The following is a 19002-nucleotide window of genomic DNA, read 5'->3' as shown; positions in this document are numbered from 1 at the left end:
AAAGGAACACTGGCGAACACGAGGAGTACAACGGAGAGTGAGAAACATGAACGGGTTTGTGAAATAAATAAAAATTCATTCATTCATATCACAATCTAATCCGAGTGTTATTGTTTGTTTTGTTTTGATTTGCGCTGCCATAGCCCCAAGTTATCTATACCCCTTGTTTTCGTAAATGTTTTAGTAAATACATTCGTTAACGAATTATCCTCGAAAAGATTTACGAGATTCCAAATTATTTCGAGGATAATTTGTTTTTGTTTTGATTCTGTTTGTTTACATTTTAAATGAACCCTCTGCTCCGGAACCGATGAACCGGAACCATGTTCATCGAATGTAAACAAACAAAAGTTCACTATCCTCGAAAACTTTATGCTTCGTTAAAATTTTCGAGGATAGCCATGCAAAATGTAAACAAATTTTCGAGGATAAGTTTTTGTCAATGTATTGTGACTTGTTGTGTCTCGTCATGTGTGTTCGGGAGTTCCTCTATTCTTGTATTTGCTCTTTTCTCTCCTGATTTTGCTTTGCTTCTCTTCATGTCCGTAGACTCTTCGCGTTGTGTGGTGGTATGTTTGTGTGTAACAACGGAACTTTCGCTGCAAGGTTGGAGGAGGGGGTGGGCGTCGAGTGTGTTGTTTATCAGCTGTGATCTGTGCGTGTGAAACTTTTTCGGTGTGCTGAAACGGGTGAGTAAGAGTAAGATTAGAAACAGAATGCCGTGTGCATGTATACCTCAGCCTGAAGACTGAACCACCAGACTTGCTCAGAGCAGGAATGAAATACACGTAATATAATTTGGAGCGTGGTACGCTTGCGCGTAGCAGATCATGGTGCGGTTAAGAAGAAAAAAAGAAGCAGTGCTACAGTCGTACTAGACTCTGGAATGGGTTGTATCGGTTGAACTTTTCTTATTTTTCAGATTAAAAAATCTGTTTGCTCTACAAAGTCGATGAGTGCATCTTTTCAGGTAAATATAATTATATGCTTTTATCCCAGATATCTGGCTTATAGTTTTTTTTTGCCTTTTAGTTCTGCAGCGCCATGGTGAACGTTGGGAGGTGTTGGCACGGAAGACGGAGCGGGAAAAGGTTCACGACAACTATGCGGTGAGGAGGATATCAACGGATTGTGCATTTACAGTTAGCGGGTGAGCACACGCTGTACCTCATAGGAGAACCTGGCCATGGGTATCGGAGAATGCATATCGTGCTATATATCGGCTATCGGCTATATAATGGCATATCGGCTATATGCCGGAATCGTGCTTGGCCTTGAACACTGACTCTGCTCGATCACGGGTTCCAAATTGGTCATTACGTTACCGGCGGCTTGCCAGCAATCAGCATTGGGTGTTCTTTTTCCGTTCAGTTCTTCCTACCGTCCTTCTGTGTATAAAGTGCCTTCCATTAACAGTAAGTTTAATCAATCATCATTCTACACAAATTTGTTTGCTTTTATTTAAGATCAATTTTGCATCTTTTAGTCTCCCGACAGCAATGGTTGCTTCTAGCACGGATTATGATGGTGCTGTTGCTGAAGAGGAATGTTGTGTTGCCTGGTTGCACTGGACAGGATGGTTGACACAGTGTAGTCAATCTCCTGTTGGTGTCGATTGTTCCCTTCGAGCCGGAGGCCCATCCCGGCCGCTCAGTGCGATAGTGTTAGGTGCTAGAAATACAAGATGTAAATATAAAATGGTTACTTTACATGTTAATACAGAAGAGGCGATTATATAGGTTATAGAATTACGACGTTTACTTACCAATAAAAACATGAACGAGCGCAATGCATCACGTACATATTGCCCAGCTGAACCAGGCAAAGAAATGCTCCAGTGTCGTCCCCATTTATGTCCGGAACATGGTCGTCGTGAAGGTTAATGTAGTAACGGTATTTGAAGGCATATCCTGAGCCGATCCCTATGACGATCGAAAGATCCGCAGCATCCTTTCTTATTGACGAAATCATTGCCTGCTCAAATTGCTCAAAACAAATCGCACGACTTGAAACCTAATAAAATTTTCCGCAACATTTATTGGCGGAAAAGAGATTTGGATCAACAATCACACAGTGAATAGAACGAAGACGATCGGCTTCGTTAACCTTTCCCTCTCTTCTAATCAAATCACGCATGAACTCTTACCCCTTCTCCATGAGCAGCCAGACCAAAAATCAGCGATCAAAGATACAGGGCTCGCCTATTCACTTTGCGATGCGAACGGCATATTTTGTACAAAGTGTTTCAATTTGTTATATACATTTTTTCGACAAAACCTACCGTCTTGACAATAAAATCATGTCGAAAACCATGTGAAAGAAATTGAAGAACTAAAAACACTCTGGGATTGAATGAAAATACTCAAACGAACTGTAAAAACAATAATGACGGTATAATATATACCGTTCGTAGCGTAAAGTAACGAGACAAACCCTGTACGAGTGCACACATGCCCATACACATATTCACCCAAACAAGGTGAATCTATAGGCGTAAGCGAGATGGGTATAATAATAAAAGGAGAGCAAAATGTAAACATTTAGGTCATCATGAACCAAACTCGAGTGTGTGATAAATCATCCATGAGTGCGAGCGAAAGAGGTGTATAAATAGAAAGAGAGGGAGATATTTATCCTCTAAAATTTCCCCTTGGGGCGCCTCTGGCCTATGACAGCTTGGATCCGAAGGAAATGGGTGAAAAAACTACGTGAAACCACGCGTTCGAACTGTTATAATTACCTAAATCTGCTGCTCTCTAAGGCAAGATTTAGTATCGAGATTTAGGTAAAAGAACTCGAAAAACGCCATAAGCCTGCTATAAAATGTCAGTTCCCAACTGACATTTTATAGCAGTTTATGGCGTTTTTCGAGTTCTTTTACCTAAATCTCCCCAAGTGACATTTTATAGCATGCTTATAGCGGTTTTCGAGTTCTTTTAGCTAAATCTCGATACTAAATCTTGCCTTAGAGAGCAGCAGATTTAGCTAATTATAACAGTTCGAACGCGTGGTTTCACGTAGTTTTTTCACCCATTTCCTTCGGATCCAAGCTGTCATAGGCCAGAGGCGCTATGGCAGCGCAAATCAAAACAAAATCAAACAATAACGCTCAAGCTTCCTTGTGATATTACGTAGGTGAATTTGGATTTATTATTTAAAATTAGTGCCCCGTTGTTCCTCTGCCAGTGTGTGTGCGCCAGTGTTCCTTTAGAGAAGAAAACAATCGGAAGGTAAGTTGGAAAATGTTGCTGTACGTTGTAAATAAAGTGCTAAACCATACCTCATCTTTCGTAGAAAACATGTTTCGAGAAGCGGCAAACACGAATCGATCGTTAAAAAGTTGCACGTTGTCAGCTTTGAGGTCCAGACTGCCGCAGCTTACCATCAGGCCCAACAAAGTTGTGATACAGGCAGCTTCGATTACTCCAACCAGCAAAACATCACCCAGAATCAATGTTACTGCAGCACCGACTAAAGGTATACCTGAAAACAACAAAACATGATACAATTCAATTTTTTAACAAAACTTTCAACTAACTCTTACCATTTATCTTTCAGCAACAACCAGTGCAATACCTTCACGATTGTTACCACCAAACAGTTTTAAAGCAGCTTCAGCCAAAGGTATACCTGAGAACAACAAAACATGATACAATTCAATTTTTTTAACAACACTATTTCAACTAACTCTTACCATTTATGTTTCAGCAACAACCAGTACATTACCTTCACGATTGTTACCACCAAACAGTTTTAAAGCAGCTTCAGCCAAAGGTATACTTGAGAACAACAAAACATGATACTATTCAATTTTTTTAACAAAACTTTCAACTAACTCTTGCCATTTATGTTTCAGCAACAACCAGTGCAATACCTTCACGATTGTTACCACCAAACAGTTTTAAAGCAGCTTCAGCCAAAGGTATACCTGAGAACAACAAAACATGATACAATTCAATTTTTTTTAACAAAACTTTCAACTAACTCTTGCCATTTATGTTTCAGCAACAACCAGTGCAATACCTTCACGAATGTTACCACCAAACGCAAACCAAGTTTTAACGCAGCTCCAGCCAAAGGTATACCTGAGAACAACAAAACATGATACAATTCAATTTTTTTAACAACACTATATCAACTAACTCTTACCATTTACTTACATTTACCGGATCCAGCAACAACCGCACAGTACAATCCTATGCTCCTCAATACATGTAAAATATATCGACCAACACCCACCGTTAAAAAGCCGGCACCATCCATCATCGATGCAACTTCTGAGAAAGAAAAACGAAATGTGTTAAATTTGAAAACGGGAAAATTGTACCGACCAAAACTTCTTATAAATACATCTCCTGAGACAGTGTCTGTAGCATCACGCAGTACACAAACATCTATGCTGGATGCCGCGCAGACAAATCCAGCTACAAGCTCAGCATTTGAAAGTCAAACCAGCGAGCAACTAACTGTACTGAATAAGTCTGTTGCACTGATCTGGGCTGAGCTGAATTATTTGACTGATCACCGTAACAAAACAACTTATGGAGCAGGTACGATGCAGGGGCCGGGGCATCCAATAACAACATCGATTATGACACTACCGTTCCTTACATCGGAAGCAGAGCTAACTGCTTTCAACGAAAACTTAGGTAACGATGACTTTTTTGAAAGCGTCCTTCTTCTTATTAATGATAAAGTATCCGGAAAGCCGTATGCTAAAAATCGCATGCATGACACATTCATGATGCTGTTCGATAGAACATTTTTAGCGACATGCAGTTGGCGTGGTGGCGGTAAAAACGGCCCTGAAACAAGACTGGACGATAAAGCCAATATTTGGCGATTATTAAAAACTGTAGGAGAACAGTTTGAAATAGTTACAATTGAAGACGTAGAACGTTTTGCAAAAACTAAAATTAACAATGCGTCAAGCTTAAAAAAATATAAAGGTTTGGTTAAAAGCTCCACCAAGTGCTCGCACAAACGAGACAAAAATAATAATAAATAAAATTATTAAACGAATAAATTACATTAGTTTTGTTTTCTGTCAAACAACTTATATGAAACATAGCTATTCGGCCTGGTCGTTCATCGGTGATTAGAACAAAACATTATTAAAACAAAAGGTTATTATGTACGGCGTGGAATAATTAAACAAAGGGAGTTGGCCATCATCACAAGCTACGTAAATTCGCTCGCTATTACTTTCAATTTCGTAAAGTTTATCTTTTTAGGAATGGTCCGGTACGGAGTCCTAATTTTTATTTATCCTTCCTTCCCGTTGCCTTCTTGAGTTAGAGCTGGCGCGGTCTTCCTTCTTTTCGTCTCGATTGTGCGTTGAGAGCGGTCTTCTTTCCTACTTTCTCGGTTGGTCCTCCAGGAGATGTGATCCTTGTCGCGGATGGAACGATACTGATCCTGGTTTGGATATGGCACCGTTTTTATACTCTGGTGTCCGTATCCAGAACCTTCTGGCGCTTTGTATCCGCCTTCTCGTGTCGGGTTCTCGAATCTTCCACGATCGTCTGGCCCGCCTCGCGTGGCGGGTTCCCGATCCTTCGAGAACTCGTATTTCGTGCGTTTCCCCCTAGATGGCGTTCTGCGAGTGTTTGTGTCCTGGCTATTTCTCTGTAACGCGTTCCTAGCCTAGGACGCTCAGTCGCTACAGTACTCCCCTCCTAGACCGGTGTTATCGATAGCGAAGAGGAATTATGACTCTACGCTGTGATCTCGTAACGCCGGTCGATATGTTGTCGTCAGTCCGTTGTCGTAAGATCGGCGGAGGTGGGTTGCGGATGGCGGTTGGAACAGCTGTCTGCCGTGATGCTGGACTGGACGTCGGCTCCTGCGTTAGAGACGTCTGCTCGGTCGATGGTGTTAAATCCGCCGATGATGTTCGTTTCCGAGCCGACTCGGGTGGATCTTCGGCGATGTAAGCTGGCTTCAGGCGATCGATGGATACCCACGAGGTTTGTCCATTTACCAGAATCTGGAAGGACTTTGGACTTCGCTGTAGTATCCGGTATGGTCCCTGGTACGGTGTAGTCAGCGCTGGCCGGACGGTGTCGTTGCGCACAAACACGTGAGTGCATTTGTTAAGATCGGCGTGTACAAATGCGGTGCGACTGGTATGCCAAGCGGTTTTCGTTGGTCGAATGTTGCTCATCGCTTCCCGTAGTGTCTCAGCGAAGTCGCTTTGGTCGTGTGGTGGTGGCTTCTCAGCGACGAATTCGGCGGGGATGGTGAGTGTTGTCCCGTATACGAGTTCTGCCGGTGATGCTCCAATGTCTTCCTTGTAGGTGGTGCGTAGCCCCAGCAGAATCAGTGGTAGATGCTCACTCCATCGGGTCGTATCCTTGCAGCAGATGGCTGCTTTCAGAGTGCGATGCCATCTCTCGATCAGCCCGTTGGCCTGGGGATGATAGGCGGTCGTCCGGATATGTTTCACTCCGAGCACTCGTGTCAGTTCTTTGAACAAGGAAGATTCGAACTGCCTTCCTTGATCCGTAGTCACGAGAGAGGGAATTCCGAATCGGGCGATCCAGTGGAAGAGCAGTGCCGAAACGACAGTCGATGCAGTTATGTCCGGGATCGGTACTGCTTCCGGCCAACGGGAAAAGCGGTCGATGATGGTCAGGCAGTAACGGTTGCCGTTGCTGACTGGGAAAGGCCCGATGATGTCCACGTTGATGTGCGAGAACCTTGCGGCGGTTGTCGGATATGTTGCTAGAGGGCTCTTTGTATGACGTCCTACTTTGGCTCGTTGGCAAGCGATACAGCTCCTTACAAACTCCTGGGTCTCCCTTTTGATGTTCAGCCAAACGAATCGTTGCGTCATCAATTTGACTGTGGCTCGTGCTCCAGGATGGCTAAGGTCGTGGACGGCATGTAGAAGCTGTTTCCGAAATGACCTCGTGATGTATGGTCGGATTATTCCTCCAGGGCAGTCGGCATACAGTGACTTGCTGGACCCAGGGATAGGTGTCTTCTGGAGGAATAAGTCGGAAGGTGTCTTCCCACTGAGGATATCCGATAGCTCAGGATCGCTGGTTTGCTCCTCAGCTAGGCGCTCGAAGTCGATGGTAGGAGTTGCGTGTACCGTTTCAATGCGTGAAAGGAGGTCGGCGGTTACGTTGTCCTCCCCTGGTAGTCCCTGACTGGAGGCGGTGAAGAGAACGCAAGAGGTGGATGTTTACGTATCCCAACGCACAATCAAGACGAAAAGAACTGCGAGGTAGGATCGACAAATCGATGCGGTGTCCTCGGTGTGGTACGAAATCCGGCGGTAAGGAGCGGTGTGTCTGGACGGCTGCCGTAGGGTTGACGGGTAGGGTCCGGAGCGTCACTCTATAGCGCAGCGTGCACGGGCTGGAATAAGAATCGTCAGCGCAGCGTGCAAGAGCTGGAGCGACACTCGCAACACAGTGTGAGTGGCCGGGGCGGTACGCTACAGTGTAGGTACGGAGAGGAACCGGGTGGTTCTTGGCTGCTGCTGTTGATCCTCCGGTGTGGAAGAGCGGTTCCCAACAAGGTTCTGGCGAAGAAGTGCGGTGGAAGGAATCACGTCGGGGTCACCAGTTTTAGGAATGGTCCGTTACGGAGTCCTAATTTTTATTTATCCTTCCTTCCCGTTGCCTTCTTGAGTTAGAGCTGGCGCGGTCTTCCTTCTTTTCGTCTCGATTGTGCGTTGAGAGCGGTCTTCTTTCCTACTTTCTCGGTTGGTCCTCCAGGAGATGTGATCCTCGTCGCGGATGGAACGATACTGATCCTGGTTTGGATATGGCACCGTATTTATACTCTGGTGTCCGTATCCAGAACCTTCTGGCGCTTTGTATCCGCCTTCTCGTGTCGGGTTCTCGAATCTTCCACGATCGTCTGGCCCGCCTCGCGTGGCGGGTTCCCGATCCTTCGAGAACTCGTATTTCGTGCGTTTCCCCCTAGATGGCGTTCTGCGAGTGTTTGGGTCCTGGCTATTTCTCTGTAACGCGTTCCTAGCCTAGGACGCTCAGTCGCTACATCTTCATTTATCCCTAACCACTTTCCATTCCTGTCATTGTCTATCACTGCCTAACGTGTCTTGTTTTAATTCCCTCAGTTCCTTCTTATTTGCTTGGTTAATGCTTTCACCTAACCGTTGACGCAAACTACTATGAAATATATTTTAATTACCCTAGCTTAATCGGTCCGGCGACGCATGGAAACTCCGGGATGCTTGGCAGGCATACTGCAATATGCTGACATGCTCCAATGTATGATGTTACTCCGCTAGCAATTTGGAGAATGAAGGAAGGAAGGAGCCAAGCCTCTCGTTATGTTTTCTGGCCGATCCGGTGCACACTGAAAGAATGTAAAATTAAATGTTAGCATAAACGCATTGAGATACTTTTTCTCCGCGGCATACTTTCCCACTTTTCCTCTCCTCGATTAGATTCATGCTGGCAACGCTCCGTCATCGCAGTGTGTCCATTAAATGATATTTAAGAGCATGTAAGAGAAGGAGAAAGAAGGGAAAAACCATTTAGTGGGCTGTGACATGGTACTATTATTCAAGTGTAGATTTACCACAGAAGTCAGAATTAGTAAATGAACGATGACTCACTAAGAAATAGCTAATATAACCCAGAATCCGCAAACATCAAACGATACCTTCCGCAACACGGTACCGTATATTTCGCAAATCGCGACACAATGAGTAGTTAGTTGGATGATGGTTTATGAAAGAAATCCACCCGTACACCCAACAACAATTACAACTTTAACGTGTTTTTTTGCCACATGTTTAAATACCAACAATCAGTTGTAAAATTGTTCCAGATTTGGAAAACCAAACCCCAACTGAAAATGAAGAAGGAGGAAATAGGGCACTGATTGTACTCTCATATAACCATATGCATGTTTTTCATTGAGTGTGAAATAATGCAAAATATTATCTGTTACGTAACATGTAATTACTTCTGAAATTGCTACAAAAATGAATATTACAAGTTTGTTTTAAATAAATTAATTTGTATTATTTTTCTTTCCGTATCCTAATATTAGAAACAGGTGGAAGAAAAAGTGCACCGAGTGCAACCGATTTAATACAACCAAATGCTAGTTTAACAACTAAGATAAAACATTAATACAATTTTAATTCAAATAGAGATAGATATAGCATTGTTCTGTCAGTATTTCTGGTAAAATAGGTTGGTACGGTAGCGCTGGTCTTTAATATGACAGGAACGGTAACAAATTCTATATTTGATACTCCCCATTCGTTGAAATGACTATCTTGTTGGAGGTAGATAGAGTTCCGGCAAGCCAAATATAGTTAGAGCACAGATGAAACCTTGCAACAATCAGCGTCTCACAGTATCATTTACATGATAGGTGAGAGCCTATGCGCAAGAACAGATTGGCATCTTGCACTAATATCAGGATGATAGGCAAGAGCCGGTATCGCACCATTCAGTTCTGCGAAAATGAAGGTATGCGTTCCATATGTTTTGGCGTACCCGAACTTTATGTACACGCCCAGGATAATCGATATAACGTATGGGCAAATGGTACGGATAAGATTTGAATTTGGTAACGGTCGTGTCATGTGAAAGGTCGGCGCTAGCAATACCAATTCGATTATGAAATCAAATATGGAGAAAAAGACCTGGAGACCGTGTGCACTAATCGATCAGCGTCTCACACTATCATTTGCATTATAGGTGAGAGCCCTTGCTCGACACGCCAAGGCACACATTAAGTGGCATCTTGCACTATCATCCAAATTATGATAGGCAAGTGCCGGCGCCTATCATCCAGTCTCCAGGTCTCGGCAAACGTGCTATATTTGAAGCAAAAAATCATAATTAAAAAATAATTGATTATAACTCCAGTTGTATGCCGATTGCAACCACAACCGGAATGGACAGCCAGAAATACTGACAGAACAATGCTATATCTATCTCTATTTGAATTAAAATTGTATTAATGTTTTATCTTAATTGTTAAACTAGCATTTGGTTTTATTAAATTGGTTGGACTCGGTGCACTTTTTCTTCCACCTGTTTCTAATATTAGGATACGGAAAGAAAAATAATACAAATCAATGTATTCAAAATAAACTTGTAATATTCATTTTTGTAGCAATTTCAGAAGTAATTACATGTTACGTAACAGATAATATTTTGCATTCTTTCACACTCAATGAAAAACATGCATATGGTTATATGAGAGTACAATCAGTGCCCTATTTCCTCCTTCTTCATTTTCAGTTGGGGTTTGGTTTTCCAAATCTGGAACAATTTTACAACTGATTGTTGGTATTTAAACCTGTGGCAAAAAACGCGTTAAAGTTGTAATTGTTGTTGGGTGTACGGGTGGATTTCTTTCATAAACCATCATCCAACTAACTACTCATTGTGTCACGATTTGCGAAATATACGATACCGTGTTGCGGAAGGTATCGTTTGAATTTTGCTGTTACCAGGTCATGTTGACTATGATGGTACAACATATAAGAAGCTCGAAGTATACATTGAAAATGTGCTTACCTTGTATCATGCGCGTGTTCCCTAAGGATGTGAATGCAAGCTCCATGTGGTTTACCTAAAAGTACAATACGTGTGTGGTTAGAGAATTGCATGTGGTGTTTGTTTAATTGTTTAAATACTTATCAATTTGTACGGCCAAATGAGAGGAGCAAATTTTACGTGTTTCCATCGAATGGTATGGTAGTGTACGGTTGAAGTTCAATTTTCTTCAAGAGCATTAAAGATGGCCACGATCCGAATCTGTGTTGACAATAAACGGAAAAGAAAGCAAAAATAATTAAAGCAAAACAAAAATAGTCAAACAAATTCGGTTGCACGCTTGCTTTGTAAATAGATAACAATAGTTGTTACTGCTCTAGCAAAATAGAATCCAACATACGCACGTGAAGATGAAGTTAGAGTGTGATAACATAAAGTGTGAAGTGTGTTAACATAAACTTGGTTTCATACGTAGGAAATCAAAATTAACATAATTAGAGTGATCACAACTGTTAATTGAATTACTATACACATGTATTAGTTACATGTGCTAAGTATATGTATGTATTAATACAACTCCAAGAAACCAATTAAAACATATTTCTAATAATAGAAATATTATTCGAATACTTATTACTTTGAGTGGGGATAATGTTGTTACGATCGGAAGCTCATAAAACTGTAATCTTTCATGAGCTTTGCTTGAAAACCGAATATCTTTCTATCTGTAAAGAAAATATTAACATTAAACATGAGCAACAGTTTATAACATGCTCAGAGAGATAAACTCACTCAATCGGATCGAAGGGTGTGCAAAAGAGGTAGAAATACCGATATTCCGGGTCTAGATGCTGGTTTAATGGCCACAAGTTTGCATCGAATACAGTCCAAATCCACTTCTACGGTTTGTGTCGGAACATCTTCGGGTATTTCGTAAATGAGAATGTCCGATGATGAAAATTCTGATTCAGGATCATCCTCGTTGAAAAGAAAATAAAATAAATTAAAGTTATATTCATATTGTGTCCCTGTAATAGAAAAAGTATCATCATTTTGTGTAACATTTAAAACTTTTACTATCCCATTACCCTTTGTAAGAAACCATTTGTCTCTGGGTAATGGGCGCAAAACAAAATCAGAGGATAAAAAAATTCCTTTGCCGTTTGTAGTAAACGGAGGGTAGCGACGATTTGAGCTTGTACTTGCGACTTCAATAGCAGATCGTTCTTCTGCGCGTGCCGCCACTTGAACACCGCACCGAAAGCCTGATCGAACTGATCGTTTAATGAGTTGCAGGTGATTTTCAAAGCAGTACGTTGAAAATTCATCTAGAGGCCCGTACTGATAAACATCCTGTGCAATGTGTTGTAGATTATGGACGTTACTGGAAAGATGCTCCCGACCATAAAACTCCCCAAATATTTTAACAAAAGAATTTAAAAAACCAGCTGCAAGTTCCCAATGACGTCGATGAAATGAAGAAGAAAATATTGTCAGGGCACAAAAGTACAGCAAAAAATGACAATATGCTTCCCCGCTTAAAATTTCCTCCATCAGCACTGGACTGACGTAGTGCAAGTACGTGCGAAATTCTGTACCCTTCCAAAAACGGATTGCATTCAACCCTCTGAGTTTACGATGAATCTCAGAGGGAAGCTGCACTTTGGTTAGGAATTTTGTTATCCACTGTTTTGCTGCAAAAGATAATCTAATTATACGAAACTTATTTTCAATTAAATTCAACAAATGTTGGCGAGTAACCCCTAGATCACATGTATGAAGGCGATCACTCGTAGGTACGTTTTCAACCAAGTCGAAATCCGGTTATTCTTCTAACGGAGTCCGCCATGCTTGATGATGGCCAGGACATTCCCTCGCTCGAAATCCTGTATCAGTTCTTAGGGGAGCACGAACTGTGTCGAAAACAATTTTGTTTGCCACATATACTCCCACACAGGTACTGTTGCGAACGCGACAGCGCTAGGGACAGAGGAAGGTAACCTTGGGCATAATCAAACCAAATCTTGATTAAACATGTTGCATGAAAGAAACAATTCTTTCGATAGAATGTCCCACGCACCGAGAAGATTTCAGCTTAGGCAGCAAATCAGCGCGGATAAGGCATTAGCAGCGCGTGACCAATGTTTATGATACAGTGTGGCGTACACAACGCCTTTAGCTCGGTGCTAGAGCATCGAAAATGTTTATAGAACAATGCGCGCCTCAACATGCGCATTCAGCGCGATTAACGTTTACATTACAGCATGTGACAAACGGCAAGTGCGTCCAGCGGGATGAATGTTTACCTTATGTGAAACGCAAGTGTTCCTGATCAATGAACAAATATTATAGCATGGGTTTGAACTGGTGGTTTGCGACCACGATAGTGAGTTAAACTTTAGCATAATGCGGCGTTAGCATAAAGGATACGTAAACACAAGCTGGAATAGTAAACACAAGGAAATAGTTAAACAAGAAAGAATGATCTTTCGTCTCATTCTAAGGTACCCCAAAATTAGTATATAAGAAATCAACTTATTCAATAAAGAGGACACAAATCTTAACCGGCGAACCGAACGCGTCGTAAGAGTTTCAGGGTTCTTTCCAGGCACGAGATCCGAAATAATCCTTCCCTCCGGAGAACGGATTCGACCCCTCAGCGGTGTCTACCACTCCAACGGAAATTACTAGGAATCGTGACTGTGAGAACCCTCCGGAAATCTCCCCTTGCTCCCCTCCGAAGACCGGATCCGACACCTCAGCGGTGTCTACCACTTCGTCGGAAGCTAGGAGAGAAACCAGTGTCCAGGCGTTGGTCAGCGGAAGATTCGACCTCGTCCTCCCTACGGAATTCGGGCCGGTGCTCTAGTAGTACCAACTGCTCCGTCGGAGGAATTGGAAGAATCGCGACCGCCCCTCCCATCAGGTCCACTTTTGGAAGATCGCCCGGTAATCCGGGAATGAAGCCACTTGTCTGACCTGTGCGAGGTACGTTGCATCCGTTGATTCAACGCCCGAAGGAAGGCGCGCGACTTCTTTTCCGAATCGGCCATACCTTCGCGTGGCCGGTTCACCAACGGGGACGTTTTACGTCCACTGTTGTTCCCGTAGCAACAACATGGTGGCTCCAGAGAGGAGGTTACAGTGTTCGCGCGCGTTGTAACTTCACCCGATCGAATATCGCGGTCGAGGCGTGCTGTCGCCTAAAAGAACAGCAGTGAAAGGTGAATATCGTGGAATTATTCGACAGAACGATTCAAATCGAATATCACAGCAACAAGGCGCATTAACGTGAACAAGTTTGGTTCCGATTGAAGTGTAAAGGGCAGTGAAACATCACACGAGGAAGGCAGACAACGGTTATCGTCGTAGTTATCCCGGAACCACATAGGAAAAGTATTAGAAGCCCGACATCGGATCGCGGTAAGTGAAGGCCTTTCCATTATTATAATCCGGGAAAATACAAATCGTTCAAAATGCCTTACGCGTTTGTGATGAATCCACTTGGCAGTTGCCGGTTGTGTGAGAGGGAAGACACTTCCGACAACACAATGGTCGACTGCTCCGAATGTGATAGGAGTTTCCATTTGGTTTGCGTAAAATTGACGCGCAAACCTGAGCCAAGCGAGCATTGGCTATGTGTGAAGTGCCAGAAAATCGCTTACGAGATCAATCGTCTCAAGGCGTTTGAAATATCAGGAACAGATAAGGGCAAGGTTACAAAGGATACAGAGGGACTCGAGACAAGTTTCAAGGAACTGATAGTGGGTCACACCAAGCAATCCCAAGAGCAACTACAAGCCTTCCTGCAGGTTGTAACGACACTTGTCGAAAACAATAAACAGGGCACGCACATGGAAACTCTATTGAAAAGGCAATCACTGATGCAGTTGCCTAAATTCGGAGGCGATCCTGTAGAGTGGCCAAATTTCAAGCAGACGTTTGACGCCACAAACGAGGAAGGAAAATTTTCTAATCTGGAAAATCTTTCCCGCCTAAGACAAGCCCTACACGGGAAGGCGCTAAAGAGTGTCCAGCAGTTAATGATGGACGCAGAAAACGTGCCAGAAATTATGACACGTCTAAAGAACTCTTTCGGAAGAACAGACCTCGTATACCTTGAGTTACGAAACAACCTGTATAAAATCCGAGGAGACTCCAAGGGCATAGTTGGGGAAATGGTGAACGCTCTGGAAAATTTCATTCAGATAGTGAATCTGATAAACGAACCAGATTATCTCAGGGACCATACGTTGGTAATGGACTTAGTGGCGAAATTACCACAACCCCTACAAAATAAAAGAGCCAGATATATGACTCAGTCGGAGTCACTTTCGAAAGTCCAAACAGTGGACAATCTATGCGACTGGCTGAAGCCTTACGCAGAAACGGCCAATATGCTGAAAACAATGTCAGCACATACTCAAAAAGGGGGGGTCCATCTCCATGAGCAACCAACCTCATCAAAGGGTTTATCGAAACCAATAAAAGGGGGTAAGGATTTCGAAAGGAAATCCAAAGGTACAAAGAGATGCTTGATATGTAATAAACAGCACATTACGGTCAAGTGCTATGCATTCACCACAAAAACTCCAGCAGAACGATTGAAGATCGTTCAAAGCAAGCATTTATGCCATGGTTGTTTGAATGCGAATGACCACAAAATAGAAGATTGCAAGACCACACGGCCATGTGGCATAGACGGGTGCAAAGGCAAGCACCATAGAATGCTCCACCAGAAAATCTCTCCACCCGCGACAGAAAGGGAAAGTGTGAACAATCACCATGAAGATCACAGGGCTCCAATGACACATTATCAAGTATTACCGGTCACGTTAATAAACAACGACAAAAGGGTAAATACTCATGCATTCTTGGACCCTGGGTCATCCTTGACGCTGTTAGATGCCAAGGTTGCAAGGAATCTCGAACTCCAAGGTCAGGAGATTCCATTACAGTTGTTTTGGACTCAAGGAAAGAAGGTCAACCATGAAAAAAGCCAAAGTGTACAATTGAGGATAAAGGGCACAACTAGGAAGGGCTTCGTCCTAAAAGATGTTAGGACAATTGAAAATCTAAGATTGCCTATTCAATCATTAGATTATGAGGACCTGAGCGACAGGCACCCTTACCTCAAAGGCTTACCAATCCAATCCTATGATATGGTTCAACCCACCATAATTATTGGCATCAGGCACAATCACTTGCTGATGGGATTCCACCATAGATATGGAAAGCAAGGTGACCCAATCGCAGTAAAGACGCGGTTAGGATGGTTGGTTTATGGGAAAAATCAGAATCAAGAGGCAGACTATTCTATGGTAATAAACGAAGGTGAAGAGGACCTTCGTAAGATGACCCAGAATTTTTCAGGTGAAGACTTTGGGGTCAAACCAGTTGCCCGACTTCCGGAATCCAAAGATGAAGCCAGAGCGAAGGCCATCTTAAAGAAAAGAAAAGGCAGGATCAATGAAATGATTCACTATAGACCACAACGTCCACCTCCAATAGAAGTATTGAGAGGAGCACTAATACAAGCGGAATTCATTTTAAATTCGCGTCCGCTTACAAATATTCCCTTGAATGACGAAGACGATGAAGCGCTGACACCGTTCCATATGCTGATTGGAAGAGCAGGGGATTATTCTCTTCCATTTGAATTCCAAACACACCAGTTGGAACGAAAGCACTGGCGTCTGATGGTACATTATGGGAAAATCTTTTGGAATAAGTGGAGGAAACAATATCTTCCATTAATCGCCCAACGTCCAAAATGGAATAAGTCAACAGACCCGATTAAAATCGACGATATCGTCGTCATAACTGACTATGCCACGAATTGGGGAACATGGCTGAAGGGGCGAGTGGTAGAAGTGCATAAGGGACAGGACAAACAAATAAGGTCCATTCAAGTGAAAACCGCACAAGGCACATATAACCGCCCAGTAACCGGTGTAGCTGTTTTAGATGTATACAACAAACACAATCCGGAAGTTACAACGGGAACTAATAAAGTCTCCCCCGAAGACAAGCTAGAAAAACAAGCGTTCACGGGTGTGCATTACGAAGAAAACACTACCAATAAAATTTTAAACGGTAAACCATCAAAACGGGGGAACCGTAAAAGAAAAATAAATCCGTGTACATGGTACACTGATGTTGTAACAGCTGACTCGAAGATCGCCACTGCGACCAAACGAGGGCATATGCCAGCAGAAATACACTCACGAACTCAATCGAAGGGTTCAAGGGCGCATTTACTCAACCACAATGTCTTGGCACTAATGATTTTGCTCTTCATTTCAGCTCAAGCCATGGGTAGTGCGATGAAAGGTTTGATCGCGTATGACTGTGCGCATGACAACATCAATATCACAAGTTACTCTCTCATAAATGTAGCCTCTTGCGAAACCCCGACAAAGAACATAACCATTAACGAGTCGCGAATTCAAGTATTGCAACAAAGCCCTAAAAAATTCGTTCATGTTCACCAATGCAAGGTAGTAGTCAAACGCTCGATAAAACATTGTGGCGCGTGGTCCCACACCTCTGAGTACGAAAACGGTTACGCGTATATTGTAAAGGAATTCACTCCGGAAGAATGTAAAACCGCTCAAACGTTAGCCGAAATTTCACTCTCCATGAATTATAAGGTTAGGGAATTAAGCCGCAATGATACCACCAGAGGAATGACGCTTGTCACCGGCAGCATCAAGGGTTCAGCCTGCGTCGGAGGGCTCTACGCGACTTCATCCCAAGCCTGGGAAAACGCGCTTGTCTTCTACGAATACGAGATCAGCATGTACGACTACTTCACAACAACGAACATCGAGAGCGATCAAATCACCTTACGAAATGGGATCGTATGCTCATATAGCGTTGGATGGTGCTTGGATGCAGAATTCGGTTACTTCACGTGGGAGAAAAATCACCAAATGCCGTGCGAAGGAACCGACTTTGAAATCATCTACGAAGGTACGGTCAACAAGACATTTGACAGCGACGACGTCAGAGGTTCAATGACCGCGGTGTACACTCTTATTACACCCGAACACATGTTCTCCATAAGAGCACGCGACACAAGACAAATCTGCGGTTTCGACAGCTACGTCACAGACCACCCACGCATCTTCATACTCGAGCTGAACGGTTATCAATCGCCGTTCAAGCGTAAGGCGGAGAACGGGAGGAACTTGGATTTATTCACCTATTTTAACTCCAAGATTACGCTGGTGGAAAGTTACCTGGGGCAACAGCTAAACGACGTCTACACAACGGTGATGACCGAAATGTGCAAGATCGATAAAGCCATATTGGAAACCAAATTAACACTCGCACGCCTCAACCCTAGCGAGTTCGTCTCAAATTTGGTCAAACGTCCCGGATACACCGCAGTAGTCGCTGCAGAGGTTTTGTACATCCTAGAATGCAAACCAGTCTACGTCACCTACGACAGCAAGCACGACTGCTACCAAGAGATACCGGTGAAATACAACAACCAATCAATGTTCATGGCGCCGGTCACCAGAATACTACAGCTGAGAGGTACTCAAATCGATTGCACACCGTTGCTGCCCGCCAAATTCGCTATCGGTGGAAGATGGTATACCACGGACCACAAACTCCGAGAAACGACACCCCCGCAAGAGTTGACATCAGACATCGTTACGAGTTGGTCGTACACACCCTTACCGAGCCTGATGGAAAGTGGGGTTTACGACTATGATAACCTGCAGAAGATGAAGAACATGGTCTACGAACAGCAGGACAAAAGAATCGCGTCTTCGGTGTTACACAAGATGATAACCGGCCAGCACCCAAATCTGCAAGGCTTTTCCTTCGAACCGCTAATGTCGGAGAATCTTATCCATAGTGCCTTTAACAGATACTGGAACAAGTTGGTGTCATGGTCGACATGGCTAGGTAATATAACCTCGACAGCCTTGGGTGTCTACATAATCGCCAGAAGCTTCAAGTTCATAGTAGACACCATCATACACGGTAGAATACTGTATGATATCTACGGCATCGGCTGGCAACTACTAGCCTCGTTCTGGGACTCGCTTACGAATCTACTATCTCATCGCAACCACATGAGAGAAAGCAGAAAGGCGAGCGGCGGGGGAGACAATACCGTAATTGACAGCCAGGCGGAAGTCGAAAATAAGCAGCCAGTGCGCAGACCAAACCAGAAGACGAAGAAAATATTTCCTGAATTGCATCACGAGATAGATCTTCAAGAGCAGTATGGGCAAACTCGCATCGACCGAGCGAGACTCGAAGACAACATTTCGCCTGCGACCACTCATCAGGCGTCTGGACATCTATAACTCATCGTGGTATAGTTGCGTGCGCAAGATACAAATAATTTTGTTATAAAGATGAGAGTGAAATGATTTCAATTAAGCTATTTGAAAGAGAATAACGATAGTAATAATAATGCACGTCAAGGCACGTCATAATAACTATTACACGCTAGAAATCATAAGTCGCGTTA

General features: G+C 43.3%; 2 protein-coding genes and 1 long non-coding RNA gene across 6 annotated transcripts; all 3 read left to right on the top strand.

Moving 5' to 3' along the window:
- The first annotated feature begins 453 nt into the window (after positions 1-453).
- Positions 454-1796, top strand: LOC118512045. Of its 3 annotated transcripts, none has more exons than XR_004906226.1 (4): positions 454-788; positions 923-970; positions 1033-1415; positions 1487-1796. It is a non-coding gene; the product is annotated as an uncharacterized LOC118512045 (long non-coding RNA). The 3 variants fall into 3 exon arrangements; XR_004906225.1 differs by having other exon boundaries at positions 455-689; XR_004906224.1 differs by having other exon boundaries at positions 457-970.
- Positions 1797-3090: 1294 nt separating this feature from the next.
- On the top strand, positions 3091-5667 carry LOC118511974. Of its 2 annotated transcripts, XM_036055715.1 has the most exons (6): positions 3091-3230; positions 3295-3477; positions 3559-3624; positions 3857-3922; positions 4006-4079; positions 4176-5667. In XM_036055715.1, exons 2-6 carry the CDS (start codon positions 3300-3302, stop codon positions 4302-4304), a joined length of 513 nt encoding a protein of 170 aa, XP_035911608.1. In that variant the 5' UTR covers positions 3091-3230; positions 3295-3299; the 3' UTR covers positions 4305-5667. The 2 variants fall into 2 exon arrangements, with proteins under 2 accessions (XP_035911608.1, XP_035911616.1); XM_036055723.1 differs by lacking the exons at positions 3091-3230; positions 4006-4079 and having other exon boundaries at positions 3353-3477.
- Positions 5668-13766: 8099 nt separating this feature from the next.
- On the top strand, positions 13767-18835 carry LOC118503041. Its single transcript, XM_036035919.1, has 2 exons — positions 13767-13928; positions 16812-18835. Exon 2 carries the CDS (start codon positions 16820-16822, stop codon positions 18833-18835), a length of 2016 nt encoding a protein of 671 aa, XP_035891812.1. The 5' UTR covers positions 13767-13928; positions 16812-16819.
- Positions 18836-19002: the final 167 nt, after the last annotated feature.

This window comes from Anopheles stephensi, chromosome X (assembly GCF_013141755.1).
Source record: "Anopheles stephensi strain Indian chromosome X, UCI_ANSTEP_V1.0, whole genome shotgun sequence".
Taxonomy (NCBI): domain Eukaryota; kingdom Metazoa; phylum Arthropoda; class Insecta; order Diptera; family Culicidae; genus Anopheles; species Anopheles stephensi.
The sequence above is the reverse complement of the archived record's forward strand: the minus strand, read 5'-3'. Positions and strand labels throughout refer to the sequence as shown.